Source organism: Chelonoidis abingdonii, chromosome 10 (assembly GCF_003597395.2).
Source record: "Chelonoidis abingdonii isolate Lonesome George chromosome 10, CheloAbing_2.0, whole genome shotgun sequence".
In the NCBI taxonomy this organism is placed as follows: domain Eukaryota; kingdom Metazoa; phylum Chordata; order Testudines; family Testudinidae; genus Chelonoidis; species Chelonoidis abingdonii.
In genome coordinates this window covers 41,851,201-41,870,618 of record NC_133778.1, presented here as the reverse complement: position 1 = coordinate 41,870,618, position 19,418 = coordinate 41,851,201, and the positions used below count along the sequence as shown (strand labels likewise).

Below are 19,418 nucleotides of genomic sequence, written 5' to 3'. Positions count from 1 at the left end.
CCAGTCCTGCTTACATCTCTGGCTAGAGTTCCTCTGAATGACATCCACTGACTCCTTGGCGCAGTGAGTGCTGCTGTCTGGCATTCTCTGCTTGGTTTTCCCCTCTAGATCCCTCATACTTAACCTCTGACCTCACACCCGCTACTGTTTTTTTCATTTGTTGTCCCAAGAACTCAATTGTAGCCTAGGCTTTGTGGTGCTTTCCACTTAGCTGAGGAGACAGGCCTAGGCCCACCTGCCCCAGACTGGTATAAATAGTACACAATCCTGCTCCAGATCCAGAGTAGGTCAATCCTATGCACTGAATGAGGCAGAAGTCCTGTAGAAAAAATAGTATGTGTGCACATAATTATTCTTTATTTTGTTCCTATCACGTAGTATCTGAGTGTCATCAGCCCTTTCTTTAGTTTAGATACTGGAGGCCCAAGATTCCTGCTGGAGGTTACTCATACGTTCTTGTGAACAATATTCAGCTATTGTACAGACATGCTAATTTTTTAACTGACAGAAGGCCCCGTCAGGCCCATATTTTATAATACAATATATCCATACAGACTGACATGAGGTGTGATACTGAAGCATGTGCATGTGCCCCTCTCCTTGCTTAGGGCATAGGTGCTCTGGCATGGACCAGGGCCCCTCTCTTTGCTTGGGGTATAAGGGCTCTGACATAGGGCAGAGGCTGTGCCCCCTCCTTGCTCTGAAGCTCTGGTAAGTGGGGAGCACTGCCCACTTGGGACATAGGAGCTCTAGCAGAGTGAGGGGGGGCTGAAGCACTCTCCTAGCAGAGGAAACTGGGGCTCTGGCACCAAGGGGTCTGTGTCCTCTAGGGGCACAGAGGCATTAGTGTAGGGGGGGTCTGAGGCCTCTCCCAACCCAGGGCACAGGGAGCTACGTCCTAGCTATGCCCACGTCCTAGCTCAGGGCACAGAGACTTGGGGGGAGGAGGAGTTAGGCCCTCTCCATGTTCTGGCCACAGGGCGCTGGCAGAGGGGAATGTGCCTGCACAGGGCAGTTGGGGTGCCAATCCTCCAGGACTGTCCTGGAGTCTCCAGGAATTACAGATAAATCCTTAATTAAAGATGATGTCAAGTGATGAAACCTCCAAGATTCCTCCAACCAAGCCTGGCAACCCCAGGCACTGGCAGGGAACAGCGCCGGCACGTGCGCCCCTCTCCTCGCTCGAGGCACGCGAGCTCTGGCGCAGGGGGAAGGTCTGAGGCCCTCGGCTCGCTCGGGGCCCGGGGCTCAGGTCCGCGCTCACGCCTAGGCAGGCTGCCCAGCCAAGCGGAGTGGATGAAGGGGCGGAGCCGCTCTGACGGCGGAAGGAGGCGGGGAGCGGCCCCCCTAGGCACTGTGGGCTCCGAGCGGCCGATTTGGCCTCCTCAGCACCGCCGGGTCGGGGTTTACCGCGACCGTTGCACCCATCCCGCCGGTGCCCCGTCCGGTCCCCGTTCCCTCAACGCCGCCGCTGGGGTTCCTGCTCCCGCCCTCTACTGACGCAGTCTGTGCCGCACCAGCTCCTAACATGGCGGCGGCGAGGCAGTGAGGAGCGCGGGCTGCGAGCCGGGCCGGAGCGAGTGAGTGCTGGGGCGCTGCGGGGAGTGCGCCCGCCGAGCCCCATGCGGGCGAGGGCCTCAGCGCCATAGTGGGGCCGGGGCCTGCACCCGTCACCCCGGGGCGGGAGTTACCGCTCCGTCCCGGGAAGGGGCCCACCCCTTGTTGGGCCGCAGGGGCTTAGCCCGCCGGGGGGCTCAGCCTGCCAGTGACGGGCTCGGGGAAAGGGTGGGGGGTAACTCGGTTCTAGGGGAGACGAGGAGGGTCTTGTGGCCCGGTCTGACCTGAGAAGAAAGGGGGCATTGAGTGGCAGGGAATAAGCTGCAAATTGGAGGGAAGTTAGAGGAGGGAGGTGTGGAGGGTCATGGGCGAGATCCAAGTGGGGTGGGATTAGTTACAAATGGGGGATCGTGGTGAATGGCGTTTTTTAAAATTAGCTCCTTGGAGCAGGACAGGAGCCTTTTCTCCACGCAGCCTGGTGATGTGCTGCTGGCCACATTTTCAGTCCTCCAGACATAAATCATTAGTGATAATTCCAGCCGCTAGTACACAGGGAGCCGTGTTCCCTGCCTGCTCCAGAGTTTGAATGAATCCTCTCTCTTCTCTAGCAGGCAAAATCACCAGACTCTCTGCTTGCCACATGGCCTCCTCCCCTCTGCAGGCCTCTGGAACAGGAGATGTTGCTTTGAAGGGTGCCCCATGGCTGGCTGGACGGTCCCTTCTCTGTCTTTTACTTTGAAGGGCTGTCCCAACCCTGTGCACTATTTTTTTGTAATAGTGACGACATCAGTTATAGACTCATTTTGCTTGCAGGAATTAATGAATTGAAATAGAAAATATTAGATATGTATGGCAACAAATGCACTGAAGCGATCTGAAGACAGAAGAGCCATAGGGGCTAGAAACCTTATTGTTAATGCACGTCTAAATTCTGCACCTTCCTAGCCACTCCTGAGAGACGTAGCTATACTGACCTAGCCCCTGGTGTAGACAACTCTAGGTCAGTGGCAGAATTCTTCCACTGGGCCTAGCTACTGCCTCTTGGGGAGGTGGATTACCTACGCCAAAGGGAGAATCCCTGCCATTGGAGTAGGTAGTGTGTATACCAGGGATTGGCAGCCTATGGGACACGTGCCAAAGATGGCACACAAGCCATTTTTTAATGGCACACTGCTGCCTGCCGGAGTCCCGAGGACACACAGCCAGTGAGGGACAGAGCCTGCGCTCCCCGAGAGAGGAGCCGCCTCAGCGGTCTGCTGTGGGCTCCCGCAGCCCCTCACCTGGTGAGGAGCCCTACCCGGGGGCACAGAGGGGCCCATTCACCTGGGCCGCCTTGGTATAGCTGGCCATGGTGGATTGGCAGTGCATCAGGGGAGCGGGTTCGCTGCGGGACCCGGTCCTTACTCCCAGTGGCAGGAAGTGGAGGCAGGAGAGGCCGGCGGCAGCAACAGCGCCGGCGGCTGAGCGTCCCCGGGAGGAGGCACACGGCCATGGCCATGGATGACCGGCTGTTCGTGAGCTGGGAGGAGCAGAGAGCCCCACGGCCTGGCGGTGCTGAGCACGTAGCAGGTGCGGGCAAGCGGGAATTGGTGGTGGCCAGAGAGCCCTGGGATGAGGAGCTCGCATACTGCGGGGTCATGCGCCGCCCGGAGCGGCTCCTCCAGACACAGCCAGAGGGAACTCTCTTGCCGCTGGGCACTAGTTGCGCTCGTGCAGTGCGCTGTGGGGCCCTGAGTGGGTGAGCCGGCTGGGGGCCTCAGGAGTGGGGGGGAGCTCTGTCATGACCCCCCCACACACACACACTCAGCCCTCTGCCCTGAGCCCATTATCCCCCTCATACGCAGCCAGCCCTCTGCTTGACTCCTTCACCCCCCCTCCCCCACAACCTCAGCCCTGACTCTGGCACTCCCACACATACTCATCCCTCCCTCACCCCGACACCTGGACCCCCCTCTCATGCCCCCAGCCCTCTGCCCTGACTCTTGCACCCCCCACATCCTCACTCTGAGCACCAAATGGGCACTCCTGCACCCCCCCCCCCCACATTCCCACCTGTATCCTTCACACCAAATGGGAGCTGCAGTGCCCCACACCCAAACCTCCTGCCCCAACCCTGAGTCCTGTTCCTCATTCTAGTTCCTGGCCAGGCTCTTCACCCCCAGCCCTGTGCTCAGTCCACTCCCACCCTCAGCTCAGTGCAGAGAGGGGAAGAGAATGGGCCAGAACCAGGGAGAAGGTAGGTGTCCACTGTATGTGGACAGGGCCAGGACCCCAGATCGGCAGCGGGCTGAGAGGTTCCAGCAGCCAGGATCCTGGCTGGCAGGAGCCAGCGGATGGAACCCCTGAGCGGCAGTGGGCTGAGCGGCTCAGCCCACTGCTGGTTCGAGGTCCCGGCCACCGGCCCCGCACACCCCACTGCCAGTCTGCGGTTCTGGCTGCCAGAGCCTTGCCAGCTGGGGTCCTGGCTGCAGGCCCCGCTCAGCCCACTGCTGGCCTATGTGAACAAGAACCCCAGGCCGGCAGCGGGCCGACCAGGCTGGTGGCATAAGATAAACAGTTTAATTTTAAATGAAGCTTCTTAAACATTTTAAAAACCTTGTTTATTTTACAATACAACAATAGTTGAGTTATACAATATATAGACTTACAGAGAGAGACCTTCTAAAAAACCATTAAAATGTATTACCGGCACGCGAAACCTTAAAGTCAATAAATGAAGTCTCGGCACACTACTTCTGAAAAGTTGCCAACCCCTGTGACCATCGACATACCCTATATAAAGGTCATTTTCTACTATTGATCTTTCTGCAAATCTCTCTTTGACACACATACTCGCTGCCATGGGCCTATACCCTGGGTGGATCCTGAGGCAAGTATTTGGTCCTAAATTTATACACTGGTTCACAGATCATAATTACAAATGTAATCTATCTCTTCTATTACAAATGGAATTTTCTGTTCTGTACTAGAGGGAGGCTGTGAAGGGTGGAGCCCCTGAACAGTTCAGGGACAGCACTTAGGCTGGAATCCCAGCATTCCTTTGGGGAAGGTGTGAGGGAGAGATAGGTTGGCCTCTCACCAGAGTGTTTTCCTGGGCATGCTGTTTATTTGGCGGGAAATCTGCTGTGTTGGTCTTTGGTTAGTAAATTAATCCTTTGACAGTTTGGAGTCTGGTAAATGTTTCAAAACCTGTGAGTGAGATAATGGTAGTGAAGGTATGTGCAAGTGGGGGAGAAAGAAAGTAGTGGAATACATTTAAATAAGAGACATAGGGTTTATTGAAAGATATTATTGGGAGAGAAATGGGATAAAGATAAATAAAGGGGGATGAGATAGAGAACACAGGACGAAAGGGATATAGCAGTTGAAGGAAGAAAGAAAAAAGAGGAGATAACATTGAAAACAATGTAGAAAAAGATATAGCATGATCTGTTTTAGGAAAGGCGAATGGAGTGAAGGAAAATAAGGTATAGGGAAAATAAGGCAACTTGTATTATAAAAAAAATTATAGAAAATTGACGATATGTTATCAGTGACAAAGTGTGAAACTGTTTTATTCATTTAAATTGTAGCGGGCATAGCTTTGTTAGAAGGATGATGTAGGTATTTTTAACCCTAATTAGTTAAATTATTCCTTGGGTGAACTGTGTTTAGACTATTAGGCTTCTGATTTTTCGTTTAAGCAATACACACAGATAAAATGAAATGAAAAAGAAATATTAGTGTTTATCCAATAAACACTGGAAATGGTTACTTGGTCTAAGGGCTTGTCTACATGGAGCAGTAATACAGACCGTGGGGGAGTAGTAGGGCAGTTCACCCCTTTAAAGCCTGCAGAGCCAGGGAGCAGTAAGCCCTGACCTGTGGAGAAGCCCACCAGGTAGGTGTTGGGTACTAGGTGATCCAGCTAAGAAGTAGCTAACAGCTCGCTCTGATTTCCAGCTGGAAGACGTAAGGGAGGGCCAGAAGAAACAACGTTTTTGCTGGACAGCAGCAGAAGGCTGCAACAGGGCAGGTAGGGCCTTGCAGTTCCTCGGAGGCTAAGGAACAGCTGTGACCCTTGAGCTGCTGGGGCCAGAGCAGTATCAGTCCAGTTAAGGACTGTCACTTTTGTTACTTCTCTGTGTTCCTTGCGTTTGTGTGACAGAAGAGTAAAAGAGCCTGCACAGAAAGCTAAAACACGGTTTTCACACAGCTGACTGTTTTATCCCTTGAGCTGGTAAACAGATGCAAACTCACCAGCCTACAGGGAGTGTGATTTCTAAAGTGCACTAATGTGTTGCACATTAATTGGTCAGTATAGACCCTCCTTTATGTTCATTAAATGTTCAAAACAATACTACATTAAAGCATAGTATGGAACACTACAGATAGATTACTCATCACAGTATATGCTACTGTATAATATGTTACTCATTACAATATATATAAAGAGAGAGCCCGAAAACCTGCAGTTTTTAGACATCTACATAAAACTAAAAAATTGCTGAAAAGAAACCCTGAAAAATGTAATGAATAAACCCCAAAAAACAGAAGCCCTAATTATGATCCTTTACATGCTCACAAACTTTGAAAAAATCTTTGGGGCTAAAAATTTCTCTGTGCCCCACCCATCCACTCTTCTGTTCCTATGTGTCCCTGGATCTCCTCCCTCTGTCCCCATGTGTGTGTGTGTGCCTACCCAGCCACCCCCTGTCCCTATGTAGCTCTGTACCCCGCCCCATCACCATGGGGCCTTGCACGTCCCTCCCTTCTGTGGACCTGTGCCTCCACTCCCATTCAGCCCCTGCCCCAGACTGTCCTCCCCCACTAGCCCTTATGAATTCCAGTCTGACCTTCTCCCCTGCAGCACCCCACCCTGTATGTCTCCCCATAGCTCCTGTCTGTTTACCTGGCCCACTGCAAAGAAGGCAGCTCTTTCTCTTCCCTCGCTGGCAGGGAGCTGCTGCTTTATTCTATCGCCACAGTGCCCTCTGGAGGGCAAAAGGCAGAACTGCAGCAGCATTTCAGCAGAAACTTTTTTTTCTATGCAAAAATTTAAAAATATGCAAGGCTTATTAATTATGCAGAGTAGCGCAGAATTCCCCCAGGAGTATCTTCTATATTGCTACATATGCATTGTCCTAAGGATTCTATTTTGTTTGCTTTAAGAAGTTAGTGAGCCAGTGCAAACTATTACAAGGCAAGAATTTTTTGCTAAAGATTATTTATTTTTTTCTTAAATCATCTTCAGGATAAAAAGACTTACAATACCTTATATTTTATTTCTTCAATTGATTCTAGTAGCTTGTAAGTAAACTTTTGTTTTGTTTTAAAAAGCAAATGAGTTTGTTCCGTTCTTATTTGTGTTATTCACAATCCAGAGGTTATTCATGACTTAGACATATTCATTCCTCCGCAATGTAGGCAGAAGGCAGCTTGGGCTTCCTTATTAGTCTTTTCAATTCAGACTCTCTGCTAGATTGCTGCAGGACCACGCTGACTCCAGTTTACTCTGTCTTCACTTGAGAAGGCAGCTGCATGGTCACTGCCCTCCACAACAATGCAAAAAATATGAGAATTTCTCCTCACAAACTGCTGGGAAAATCAGATTAATCAAATTTCAGTAACTGGAACCTGTTGATTTCCTTTGTAGGGCAACCTGAGAATGCTGTGTACTGAATCTGCGAGTGTATATGTTAGTGTGGCCTAGTCCATCCTACCATTTTACTACACTTTCAGTGGGTGCGTTTGGGGAATTACTGCCAGGTTAATAATTATATTATGAGAGACAACTTAACTTTACTTGTAGATAACATATTTTGAGGAATTTTCTTGGTCTGAATCATTGTAAAAACTTAAGCTAGGATGTCAGGGATGGTGTGCTAGGCTAGGGTAGGATACTTGGAATCATTAAATGCAGAAACAGATATAGATTAATATTAATAGCCTAATAAGTATGCAAAATTTGTGAATATATTTCAACATAAAAAACTTAAAGTTGGAAATACACTTCTAACATTCTGATACTTTTTGTTTGTTTGCTTACAATATTGAAAATGTTTCAGGGCTTTTTGTTAATGTCCAGGAATTGAGAGTTAAGGTTCCATAAAACTAACACTTAACCCTGAACTCCAACTTACTATCCATCAGTATGAGTAAGGGTATATAGTGCTCAATATGACAATAACTTTAGACATTTTTCAGTAACTGACAGTAAATAATAATGTAATACTTTCTACGCGTATGCTGGCTGCAGTCTCTCCTTCACAGAAAAGAGTTTGTGTTATTTTCAATTAATGTGTTCTAGAGGGGAGCCAAGGAGAGAGGGCGATAAGGTCCAAGAGAGAGGATGATAGTAGAAGGAAAGTATTGGCAAAGGGCACAGTGCGGGAAGAGTGACACTGTGAAATGAAGTGAGAGAACAATTACTGTTTGTTATTGTACTAATAAAGAAGGAATATATACTAAAATATAGACAGGAAAAGACACATCAAGATGGTCAACATGAAGAAAGAAACAGAGCCATGAAAGGGAAAGAACAAACACAAGAGATAAAAAGCTGAAAATGTGTTTATTAATTGCTATAAAGCTTAATGCAAAACTGTTACAGTTACCTACTCAAGATGTGTTCTGTTTTTAAAAGAAACCAATAGAATGGGTTGGGTGGGCTATAATTAGGGCAGGTCCTGGGGTTATAATTAGGGCAGCTCCAGGATACTGGGATGATTGGCATCTTAAAAATATTTGCAACATTAAATGTCAATATTGTCAGTGATTTGGTGGATCATGATAAACTGTTTTTACATTTTGACCCTTAGATTTTTGGCGTTAGTAGCGCAAGTCCCAGTCAGACATTTCTGCAGCGGCCTTTGCCCATCTTACACAATTGCAAAGAATTTAACAATACAAAGTAGTAAAGTACAAAGTGTTGCTTATTTTTTAAATAAAATTTCTAAAATATAACTAATGCAGCTTACAGTAGTCACAGGAATAGCCTATCACTTAAAAGATTACTAAGTCCCTCCACTGGACTCAATTAGCGCTGACTCAGATTCACTGAATAGTGTTGGCCAAATATTTGTGTCTGTGTGTGGGCCGGGGGAGATAGGAGGTGGGAAGGGCTTGGGGATATTCACAAAACGGGTGGAGGCGGCAGAAGAGGTGTTGGTGCATTATAACCTTTGTCCCAGTGATTATTTTGCATTAATGGCCATTCATAGTCTTTCATAATGACAATGACTATTCACTGTGCTAGGAAAAGAGAATGAGAACCACTCTACAGGCTGGCTGTTAGGGCAGTCACCTAGGATGTGGGAGATCCACCTTCAAGTCCTTGTTTCAATAATACTAATTATTTAGATGCAGTGGAACAGCTTCAACAGGAGCAACTGAGATAAATCTATACCAGAATATCCCAAGGCCCAGTGGTTAGGGCACTCTCCTGCAGGGTGGGAGACCTGAGTGCAAATCACTTCTCCATATCAGGCAGAGGGAAAATGGAACTTTGGTCTCTCACATCCCAGGTGAGTATTCTATTAGGCCTAATGGTTATAAGGGAGGCACCACTGCCTCCACTTGTTTTGGGTTTTTTACACTTTTTGGATTCAGTTCAACCCAAACCAAACTTTTCTTCAAAAAATATGTTTTTTAACTGCCAACAAACTGAAAAATCAGTTATGCCCAGCTCTACTGCTTAGGAATTACAAAGTCCATAGGCTGAAAGATGTATATCAGTAACTATGCACAACTATTACAAGGCAGGGACCATATACCTTGTAAACTCTGTAAGCAGCTGTTGCAAAATGTGTAAACAAATAGTGATGATGCTTCCCTTTTCAGTATAAATAGTGAAGGGTAACACAGGATCCAAGTATTTGTCATATGCAAAATTTTTTGTTAGGTTAGTCAATTTCTTTTATTTGGTATAAGGTTCACTGAGGTTTTAAACTTGCATCTCTTCCAATTTAATTTCGGGAGTATCTTATTTCCCATTCTCTGTATGGTACTTTAATATGAACTTAATATTGTCCATCTTATGTAAATCTGTACCATTTGACTTCTGTTTACTGAATAGTCCTTCAAAAATATTCAGATTTCTTATTATGGCCAGTAAGAATTTGTCGCTCGTACTAGGGAATTGTTTTCTTTTCTTGGCAAATAGTTCAGAGGTATTCTTAATAAGTTGTCTGAGTGCACAGACCTTCTGCCTCAAAGTTAACTCCTTCTCTCCACCTCATGCCCCCCCTTGTCACTTGATTTAGCCTTGGGCAGGGCCGGTTCCAGGCACCAGCTCAGCAAGGAGCTGCTTGGGATGGCCAAAGAAGAGAGGCCACACGTCTGGGTCTTTGGTGGCAATTCGGCAGCGGGTCCCTCACTCCCTCTCTGAGCGAAGGAGCAGCTGCTGAATTGCTTCCAAAGACTGAAGCCACGGCAGTAGAGTTGCAGATCGTGATCACGGCTTCTCCCCCCCCCCCCTTTTTGCTGCTTGGGGCAGCAAAAACGCTGGAGCTGCCCCTGGCCTTGGGTCTGAAGATCCAAGGCCTCTGGGAGCAAATTTTCAAAGTACTCTACTGCATCTTAACCTTTTATCCAGCTAGGAGACCGGAAGATCCTACGTTGTTTGTCGTCTTCCCACTTTTTTCCAAATCCTCTCATTTTTCAAGTATGTTCTTATAAAGCCAGTTAGGAAGTTGGATGACATTCTCATCAACTGATGCCTTATTCTCCCTTGCAGTTTTCTTGTATGCTTTCCTCTTTAAAAAAAAAAAAAAAAAGCTGTGGGACAGTTTTCACTTCAGGATTCAATCTAAGTAAACATGAATGAAATCAGTATTGCCAAACCCAAGCATTCAGAATCATGAGTCTGGCTGCCCAAAATCCAAGATTGGCTTAAATCACAAGATTTAAAAAATAATGCATTATTGAGCCTTTAGAATGCATTCCTTCATGTTTACAAGCTTTACTCTGCAACCATGAGAACTGGAATTTTTTAAAATAAAAAGTGAGATCTTTTGATCTCTCTGATTCACCAAAATTGGTGATTGTAAACTCTTAGCCTTTGAAACAGGGACAGTCTTTTTGTTTTGTGTTTGTGCGGCATCTAACACAATGGCACCTGGTCCATGACTGGAACTCCAATGTGTAATACAAACAATAATAATCTCTTGACTGGTGTTGCAGGAAAAATGCAGTATTTTGTGTTTTTCTTAAAGCTCCAGAAAGTTTTGCAAGAGTTGGTAACAATGTGATGTTAAACTTAATGTGCACAGAAAACAGTTTTTAAGTTATTTTTCCTTTTCGTCCTAAAGAACAAAGATTAACAGCTCCTAGACTTTCATATTTAAAACAAGTTGAGTGAAAAATGCCACCTATCTCAGCACTCAGTTTTTTGCTCATTTATATTTCAAGATGACCACACTTTTTGTCATTCATAAAAAGCTTTTAGGTAGAGATCAAGTGAATATATAGTTTCACTACACAGAGGAGAAAAACTCAATGGTTTTTATATTTTTGTTATTTACAGTCTTAAAGCTTTTGAAGCCATGGGAATCAAAGTCCAGCGGCCACGATGCTTTTTTGACATAGCCATCAACAATGTACCTGGTGAGAGAAATAACTTCTATCCTATATTATTTTAAATTAATATAAATATTTAATGGTCAAATGAAGACAATATAATTTAACTTTATAAATGTGTGGGATTTTTTTCAGCTGGAAGAGTGGTCTTTGAATTGTTTTCTGACGTGTGCCCAAAAACATGTGAGAATTTTCGCTGCCTTTGCACAGGTTCGTAGATATTTATGATTTTTAACTTAATTCAGTATCGGTTAGTTTCATATTGTGAATTATTATATTCAACAGAATCCCCTGTAGATATCCAATGATTATCACTTTTTGCATACCAGAAAATGAAAGTAAACGTTAAAATAATGGGTCTTGGTCTCTGTAGAGATTTAACGTCGGTGTCTTGTGTGCATTTAATGCAGCACTTCCAGTTGTGGCATCAGTTAGTACATGGAGCCTATGCTAATCAAACTTTTTTTAATAAAAAATTAGTTTTGTATTTAAATTTGATTCTTTTAATTTAAATACAATTTTTTAATAAACTTATTTAAAATTAAATATGAAATTTACAACCTGTTTTAAGATTTAAATTTACTGTAATCTATTACCATCGTTAATTTAAAATACAAAAATATTAAGCAGTATTGCTGGTAAATTTTAAAGAAAGTAAAATCACTGACTTTTTTGTGTAAGTCACTGGCTAAGCACCTGGAACCAGAGCCTGTTGAAGTGCTAAACAAGCTTTTGACAGCTGTAGCCTCTACTGCAGGTGTGGAGAGAATGTTTTCTTCATTTCAGTTAATTCAAAGTAAATAACTATAGGAGATGGAAGAAAGTAGGACCAGTTTACCAGTTTGAATCTATGTATAAAAATGTGTATGATAGGATGAGATTTACTAGTTCTGAAATCTCAAAGGACTTGGTGAACAGAAACAATCAGTTCAATTCACAGATAATACTTCCTTTGTTTCATAAATCAGTTTTAAATGCAAAACATGTTTTATGAACTTTGTCTTGTATCTACTTTTAAAATAGTTTTTATTTAATAATAAAATAATTAAAATGCTGTTTTTATGCATTTTAATTGAATTTGAATTTCCATCCAAACAGTTTGACACATCACAATAAAAAAGAATAATCTAAAATAGGAAAGTCATCATTCACTGTTTTTCTAACATAATAAAAATGTAAAAATTAAGGCTTTAATCACTGCAAGTTAAGTTATATAATTTATTAAATTAGTGTGTGTGTGTGTGTGTGTGTATAGTGTATCCTGCTGGTTAGCAAAAAGAAGCACCAATGTTGGTGTAAAAGATTATATTTAATTGCAAATCAACATGTTTTAATGGTTACCACCTAATGAGAATCAACTTTTCTTGAGAAAAGTTATTTGAAAGCACAAATGCAAAACAACTTGATTAAAATCATCAATTTTAATCCTGTTTTCCTGCTTGTTTGATTTAAATCATGATTAAAGTCAGTGATTTAAATCAGTTTGTGCTGGCCAAAACTGTATAATATTAACTAATCTTGAAACTGATAAGCATACAATAAAGGTAGCCTATGAAAGGTCAGGAAGTTGGGTATTAATGGACTTTCTTCTGACTCCTGGAATATATTGAACTACCACTGATATTCATGGTCTTTGCTCTCTAAGATTGGCCATCCACGTCTTAACCATCCCTTTTGTAGCAGATGTGTGGAGATCTCTAATCCCAAATTAAATTCAAATTCCCTGTTTCTTAGTCAAATTACCAGTCCTTTCAAAGCCCTATCGTGGAAATATTTTTGAAATGGCATTTTTATCCTGCTGAATTGCTACTTTAATTAAAGAATACTGATATTGGTTCAAGCCTAGTAATTAAAGTAAAACATTGTTTGTTTTAAATAGTGGTTGTGAATCTGACCCAGATTTCTCCAACCTCCGTCAACTTGTTTCCAAGATAACTTTTTAACAAATTTATTTTCTCCCAAAAGCTTAGTTCATCACAGTAATGGATTTATAGAAATTTGCTTGGTTTTTCTCCATCTCCAACATTTCCCACCGCCTGCCCCCTCAGTATTTTTATTACATTTCAATCTCTCAGGAGTTTTTGCTTATCACTTCCATGTCAGAACCAAGTAATATATGTGCATATAAAGTAGTTCAAGCTCAGAATTTGAATTTGATCTTATTATTGAAACATTGGGAATGCATACAGTCAAAAGTGTTTAGAGCAGGGGACTAGGAATCCATTTCTTGTGTTTTCTTCTGGCGATCTTTCCAGAGAAAGATATACTCAACTTTCTGAAAGTGGTGGAACCTTTTCAGGGTTTTCTCAAATGTCTAAAAACTTGTCTTTAGATTATAGGAAACTCTAAGTGAATGTAGTGCTTTTTTAATTTTGGTGTTCGTTCAGTTACGTGCCTTTCAGACTTTGTACGTGTTGCCACCAGCAGTGTGTTAGCCTTTTAGGAGTAGTCTTTTAGGTTTTGTCTTGACATGAAAATTTATGCAAGTATAATTTTACCACCATAGTTATACTGGTATAATTCCCCACGTGGGCAGTCTTACTCTGGAATGATAATACATTTAAGGTTCTGAGTGATGCTGGTAAATTTCCCTTGGAGACTTTTGTCCTATCTACAGCTTCACCACAGACTTCCTTTGTGACCTTAGTGAAGTTATCTTGGCCAGATTTTTTCAAAAATGGGTACTGAAATGGCATAACCCAAGTTTTGAGTGCCCAACTTGAGAGACCTGGGATCTGATTTTCAGACATGTTAGGCACCCACAGCTCCTAAGACCTTCATTTGGAGCTGTGAACACTCAGCACCTCTGAAAGATGGGTATCGAGAAAATGAGAACCAAAATCAATGGCCAGCTTTGGACTTAATCTACTTGTCTGTGTTCCCATCTACAAAACAGATGTTTGCCTACTTCACAAACTGCTTTGCAAGACTTAATAGTTAATGTTAGTCAGACTGTTCGAGCTCCTCCCATGAAAGGTGTTGCACAGGTACAAAGTATCTTTTTTTTATCCCTGCCTCCTCCCCCTTCCTTCCCCGCCTCTTCTCTCCTCCTTTTAGGTGAAAAAGGTACTGGAAATCAACCCAGAAGCCATTGCATTACAAAAGTTGTCTGTTTCATCGAGTTTGTGAAAGATTTATGATCCAAGGAGGTGACTTCAGTGAAGGTAGGACACAGGCTTAAAAGAAACTCCAGTTTTTAAATTAGTAAGATATTTTAAGGTCCGTTCAGCACTCTGTATTTCAGATGAAATGTCTGTGATTTTAAGGTTTGTATTCTTTGGAGTAAGATGTGCTAAATAGGGCCTTCAAAAGAACATTTTATAAATAGCTTCGGTTCCATTAAATTTATAGCTTGGAGTGGCCTCCAGTGGAAATTTTTAGTGTAATGCAGTGTAAAGCAATGTATTTTCCAGCAGTTGTCTGGTCTACCCAGGGGTGGGGCTGTGTTGATGTAAGATACACAATTCAGATTACGGGAATAGCATAGCTGAAGTCGACGTATCTTATTTATCTTACCTCCTGTCCTCATGGAATGGGATTGATGGCCGCAGCTCGCCCCGTAGACTCCGCTTCCGCCTCTCGCCCTGGTGGAGTTCCGGAGTCGATGGGAGCACGTCTGAGGATTGATTTATCGTGTCCAGATGAGACACAATAAATCGATCCCTGATAGATCGATCATTGCCCACCGATCCAGCAGGTAGTGTGGACGTACCCTCGCTTAATCTAGAGATACGTGAAACAGTGGCAAAATATAATAGAAAATGCAGGTTATTGCTTTTCCCAGTCCCATTCTACTTAAGCATACATCATAGCTTCCTATTTGACTGTTCTTGAAGATATTTTGACTTGGATGCAATAATTGAGAATATCGTTTGTTTATGATTACTTTCTTTAGGAGTCATTAGGCACATCTTTGAACTTTAAAAAAGATTTATATGTTGACTACATTTATTGTATCAATGTATTTTTTTTCTTTCAAGGAAATGGAGAGGAGGAGAATCCATTTATGGTGGTTTTTTGAAGGTAAAATTTTCTTATCAAGCCCAATCTATATATCTTTTTTTCAAATGTTCTTCTTATAAATATTAACTTGTAGTCCAGTGTCCTGCTCCTACAGTCTCTGGGGTCTGTGCATACCAATCTGTCTCCTATGGGTTTTATTAGGTTCTTTCCTGGGTCGCGGTGGCCTTTCCTCGCTAATCTGATATGATGGCCTGTAAAGGTGTATTTTGTTTACTTCTGTCATGGTATAATTCCCCACCCGAACCTTAGCGTCCAAAAGATGGGTACCAGCATGGAATTCCTCTAAGTCTCAATTACCCAGCTTAGTTCTTGTAGCGCTGCCACCACCAGAATTTCCAGTGCCTGGTTACACTCTGGTCCCCCCAAAACCTTGCCCGGGCAACCCCAAGACCCAGACCCTCTGGATCTTAACACAAGGAAAGTAAACCCTTTCCCCCACTGTTGCTTCTCCAGGCTCCCCTCCCTGGGTTACCCTGGAAGATACTGTGATTCAAACTCCTTGAATCACAAACGAGAAGAAAATTCACCTTCCTCCTCCTTCTCTCTCCCAGACTGTCCCTGAGAGAGAAAGTAATCTAACACAGAGAGAAATAGCCTTTCTCTCCTCCTTCCCCTTTCTCCCCCACATTCCTGGTGAATCCAGACCCAGTCCCCTGGGGTCTCACCAGAATAAAAAACAATCAGGTTCTTAAACAAGAAAAGCTTTTAATTAAAGAGAGAAAGCAGTAAAAAATTATCTTTGTAAATTTAAGGTGGATTAGGTACAGGGTTTTCAGCTATAGACACTGGAATACCTCCCAGCCTAATGTATACAAGTACAAATTAAATCTCACCAAAGTACAAATTTGAACTCTTCCAGCCAAAGCGCGTTTGCAAATAAGAAAACAACATAAGCCTTACTCGCTTTATCTACCTAGTACTACACTATTTTGAACTGATAAGAGTCTGTATTGGAGAGAACCTGGTTGCACGTCTGTCACGCTCAGAACCCAAGAGAACTAACACCAAAACTAACAGCACACACAGAAACTTCCCTCCCTCAAGATTTGAAAATATCCTGTCCCCTGATTGGTTCTCTGGTCAGGTGACAGCCAGGCTTACTGAACTTGTTAACCCTTTACAATCAAAAGCGATATAAAGTACTTCTGTTCTATTAACTCCTACTGTCTGTTTATGACAACTTCACAATTTTGTTCAGAAAATGTTCTTGTCTAAATGAGGCTCAAGCTATTCTGATTCAAATTTGTCAACTTTATCAGACTTACATTTGTGCATATCTGATTCTAAACCTGCTATCATTATTAATTTTGTGACTTCCGTATCCAACTTGATCATCTTAAGTAAATTTATTTTTCTAACAGCAAGTTCTATGTAAACTCATCCTGGTATCTGAAAGTAAAGCTGCTTATTTGGCTTGACACCAAATTGGATCACCACCATTAATAAAAATTCTTCATCAAAACATAATTAAAAAATTATATTGATGATGCATGAGCTAGAAAAACCCCCAACATTTTGGTCTTCCAAATAGGCAGGTGAAAATAAGAAAGTACATTTATTTTTCTCCTCTTTAAATTCTAGGCATTAGAATGTGAAGCATAATGTATCCCAAGGACATGACATAATATACTTTATTTTGAAGCTAATTTTTTTAATGCTGTTTACTGCAGTGATAAATTTATCTGGGTTGGCTGAGGGGAAAAATAGATAAATGCTATTTAACTAATAGAACAAAGTAAATATTTGGTATTTTAAAGCAATCAAAAACACTTCCTCTAGATGAGAGCTTTGCTGTAAAGCACAACAAAGAATTTCTTCTGTCAATGGCTAACAGAGGGAAAGATACAAACGGTTCACAGTTCTTTATGTAAGTATTGTATTATTCTGATATGAATGTTGCTTACAATATTACGGTTGTAGTAATCATTTAATTATTAAATGGAAAAAGGTTTATTTTTTTAATCAAATGTGAACTGGTTTTCCAGATATGAAGCTCCATGCAAAACAGCTGCTTCCCAAAAATGCTTATTTTGACGATAAACTGATCATTTTTAGCACTCCTTATTGTTTTAAATGAGTGCTTCTCTTATACATAGAAAAAAAATTCATTACTTGCTTCTAACTTTGGCGAGTAATGCAAAGCTAATAGTCTCAGCAGACTTTTCTCAAATTTGTGTAAAATGTCTGCTTAGTCTTGGATGAGAAAAGCTCTGGGGATTATAGTAGCTGTGTGTGTGTGTGTGTGTGTAGTTGTGGTTTTTGAAAATCATTCTAAGACTGAATTTATCACAACATATCTACAACAGAGAGATTCCTTTGAATCAGACTTATCTATAGAAAACATTCTCTCTTGAAATTGATAAAGATCTTTCCTTTAATTAATGTGATGAGTTACATGCATCATCTACAAGTAGACAGTTATTTTTGGGTTGCTGACAGACCTTTAGCCTCTTTCAGACCAGATTCTGATTTCTCTCATGTCTGATACTTGCATGCCATGAGATGTCTAGCCCTGGCCTGTGTGGCCTGTAGAAGCTTGTGTGAATCACGTGCATTGTCTGTAGGTATAAAGCTCTTCTTGAAGACTCTGTAAATCAGTTTTAGAGCTACATCAAATGTCATGAAGCAGGTGCCCAGCTGTTTTTCTTTTCTGACTTCTCACTGCTTTCTGTTCTAATGACTATAAGACTATTTGCAATCTCTTCTGAGGTACAGCTTCATTTTCTTTTTAAATCTCCCCTCAAGTGTTCATTGATTGAGTCAATAATAGCATTTTGTGATGCTATGTGTACAAGATACTATCTAAAAATTGGATTAATGCTAGAATATCTTCTTTTACTTCCTTAAAAATTTTTATCAAACAAAGTAAGGATTTTAGTAGGAACCTTATGTAATGTTTCATTCAGTGATACTTAAACTATAACTACATGGCTGTTATAAATTGAACAAAACAGAATTCTTAATTTATTAATTCAAGATAATTTTTAACTTAATACATGTACTTAATTTTGTTTCAAATGCAGTTTTGTTCCCTTTGTAAAGGGTGCTAATTTTTTGTTTTTCTCTTTGTTTTTAATTATTCCTTTTGATCGTATCAAAAGAACAACCAAGCCTACACCTCACTTAGATGGGTAAATATCTTATCTCCTTTATTTTGTTTGTGAAGTGGACACTACTTTGAAAATTTTAGATGCTAAATATTTTTAATCTTTTATTGCTGTAGAAAACTTGCATTTTATCTTTTATTTATTTATATATATATATTTTTAAATCTTCAGACTTCATGTTGTTTTTGGACAAGTCATCTCAGGACAGGAAGTTGTGAGAGAAATAGAAAACCAGAAAACAGATGCATCTAGTAAACCATATGCTGAAGTACGAATACTGAGTTGTGGAGAGTTGATTCCAAAATCCAAAGGTAAGGTTGAACTACCTATTTCTAACACATGTAAGTGTAGCTTTTTTTTCCTCGGTTCTTATAATATAGTAAATAGAAACACGTTTGTAATGGATGGAGAGCTCATAAAGACATTAGTAATTGCCCATAGTAAACTGTGTACCTTCTAGTAACTGAAAAGCTAGTGACAGAGACATTATTAAAGAAATGTCATTTTGTTATATATTTTATCCCATGCTAAAAAAAATCTCCCACATAGTCATATGATCAAGCAACCTATAGACAAAATAAATATCAATCTCTAACAGCCTATATGAGTTGGCCCCAGCCATTCCTCTTTAGTCTTTCTTCCTTTGTCCTGGCAGCTGGAGTGCACATTTTGGCACTCCAGCCTCTTATCTTTTGTTTCTTCTTCTAGGAACAAGGAAGAACTGCAGCTCCCCTGCCTCTGGCCATTGGGGAATGAATTAACGCTTTTCTCAGTGGTTCTCAAGGTTTGGGCCTTTCTATGCTAGCCCAATCTGCTTCTGGTACTTTTCTGATAGGTACTGCTCCTATAAAGAGTCATCTGGCATATAAATATACTGATGTCAGTCTGACTTTTCTTAACACCTGCTGCTTCTATTGAGCTTGTGATTCTGGGTATGGTCCTCATCTACAGTGCTTCAGGTGAGTAGCTAGGTTAGGAAGACCTGCAATTTGCCCTGCTGTAAGTATGCTTTGTAAGGTACTTTGAATTATTAACAGGGATATAACAGAATCTGCCTCTTTCTCTGGAAAGGATGCTCTGCTCTGCTGTGCTCTTCCAGAGCTGAACATGGGGTTGGAAGTTAGCCCCTGCTCCTCTGACAAAATAATTTAGTACAAAGACTGCTCTCATTGT

General features: G+C 42.1%; 1 protein-coding gene across 1 annotated transcript in view; it reads left to right on the top strand.

Moving 5' to 3' along the window:
- The first annotated feature begins 1,326 nt into the window (after nucleotides 1-1,326).
- Nucleotides 1,327-19,418, top strand: part of PPIG (peptidylprolyl isomerase G) — a 36,716-nt gene continuing 18,624 nt past the window's right edge. Inside the window, 8 exon segments of the mRNA XM_075070133.1 lie at nucleotides 1,327-1,580; nucleotides 11,063-11,142; nucleotides 11,251-11,325; nucleotides 14,173-14,187; nucleotides 14,190-14,279; nucleotides 16,918-17,005; nucleotides 18,240-18,269; nucleotides 18,417-18,556. Of these exon segments, the coding sequence (XP_074926234.1) occupies nucleotides 11,082-11,142; nucleotides 11,251-11,325; nucleotides 14,173-14,187; nucleotides 14,190-14,279; nucleotides 16,918-17,005; nucleotides 18,240-18,269; nucleotides 18,417-18,556 (499 nt within the window). The 5' untranslated portion in view covers nucleotides 1,327-1,580; nucleotides 11,063-11,081.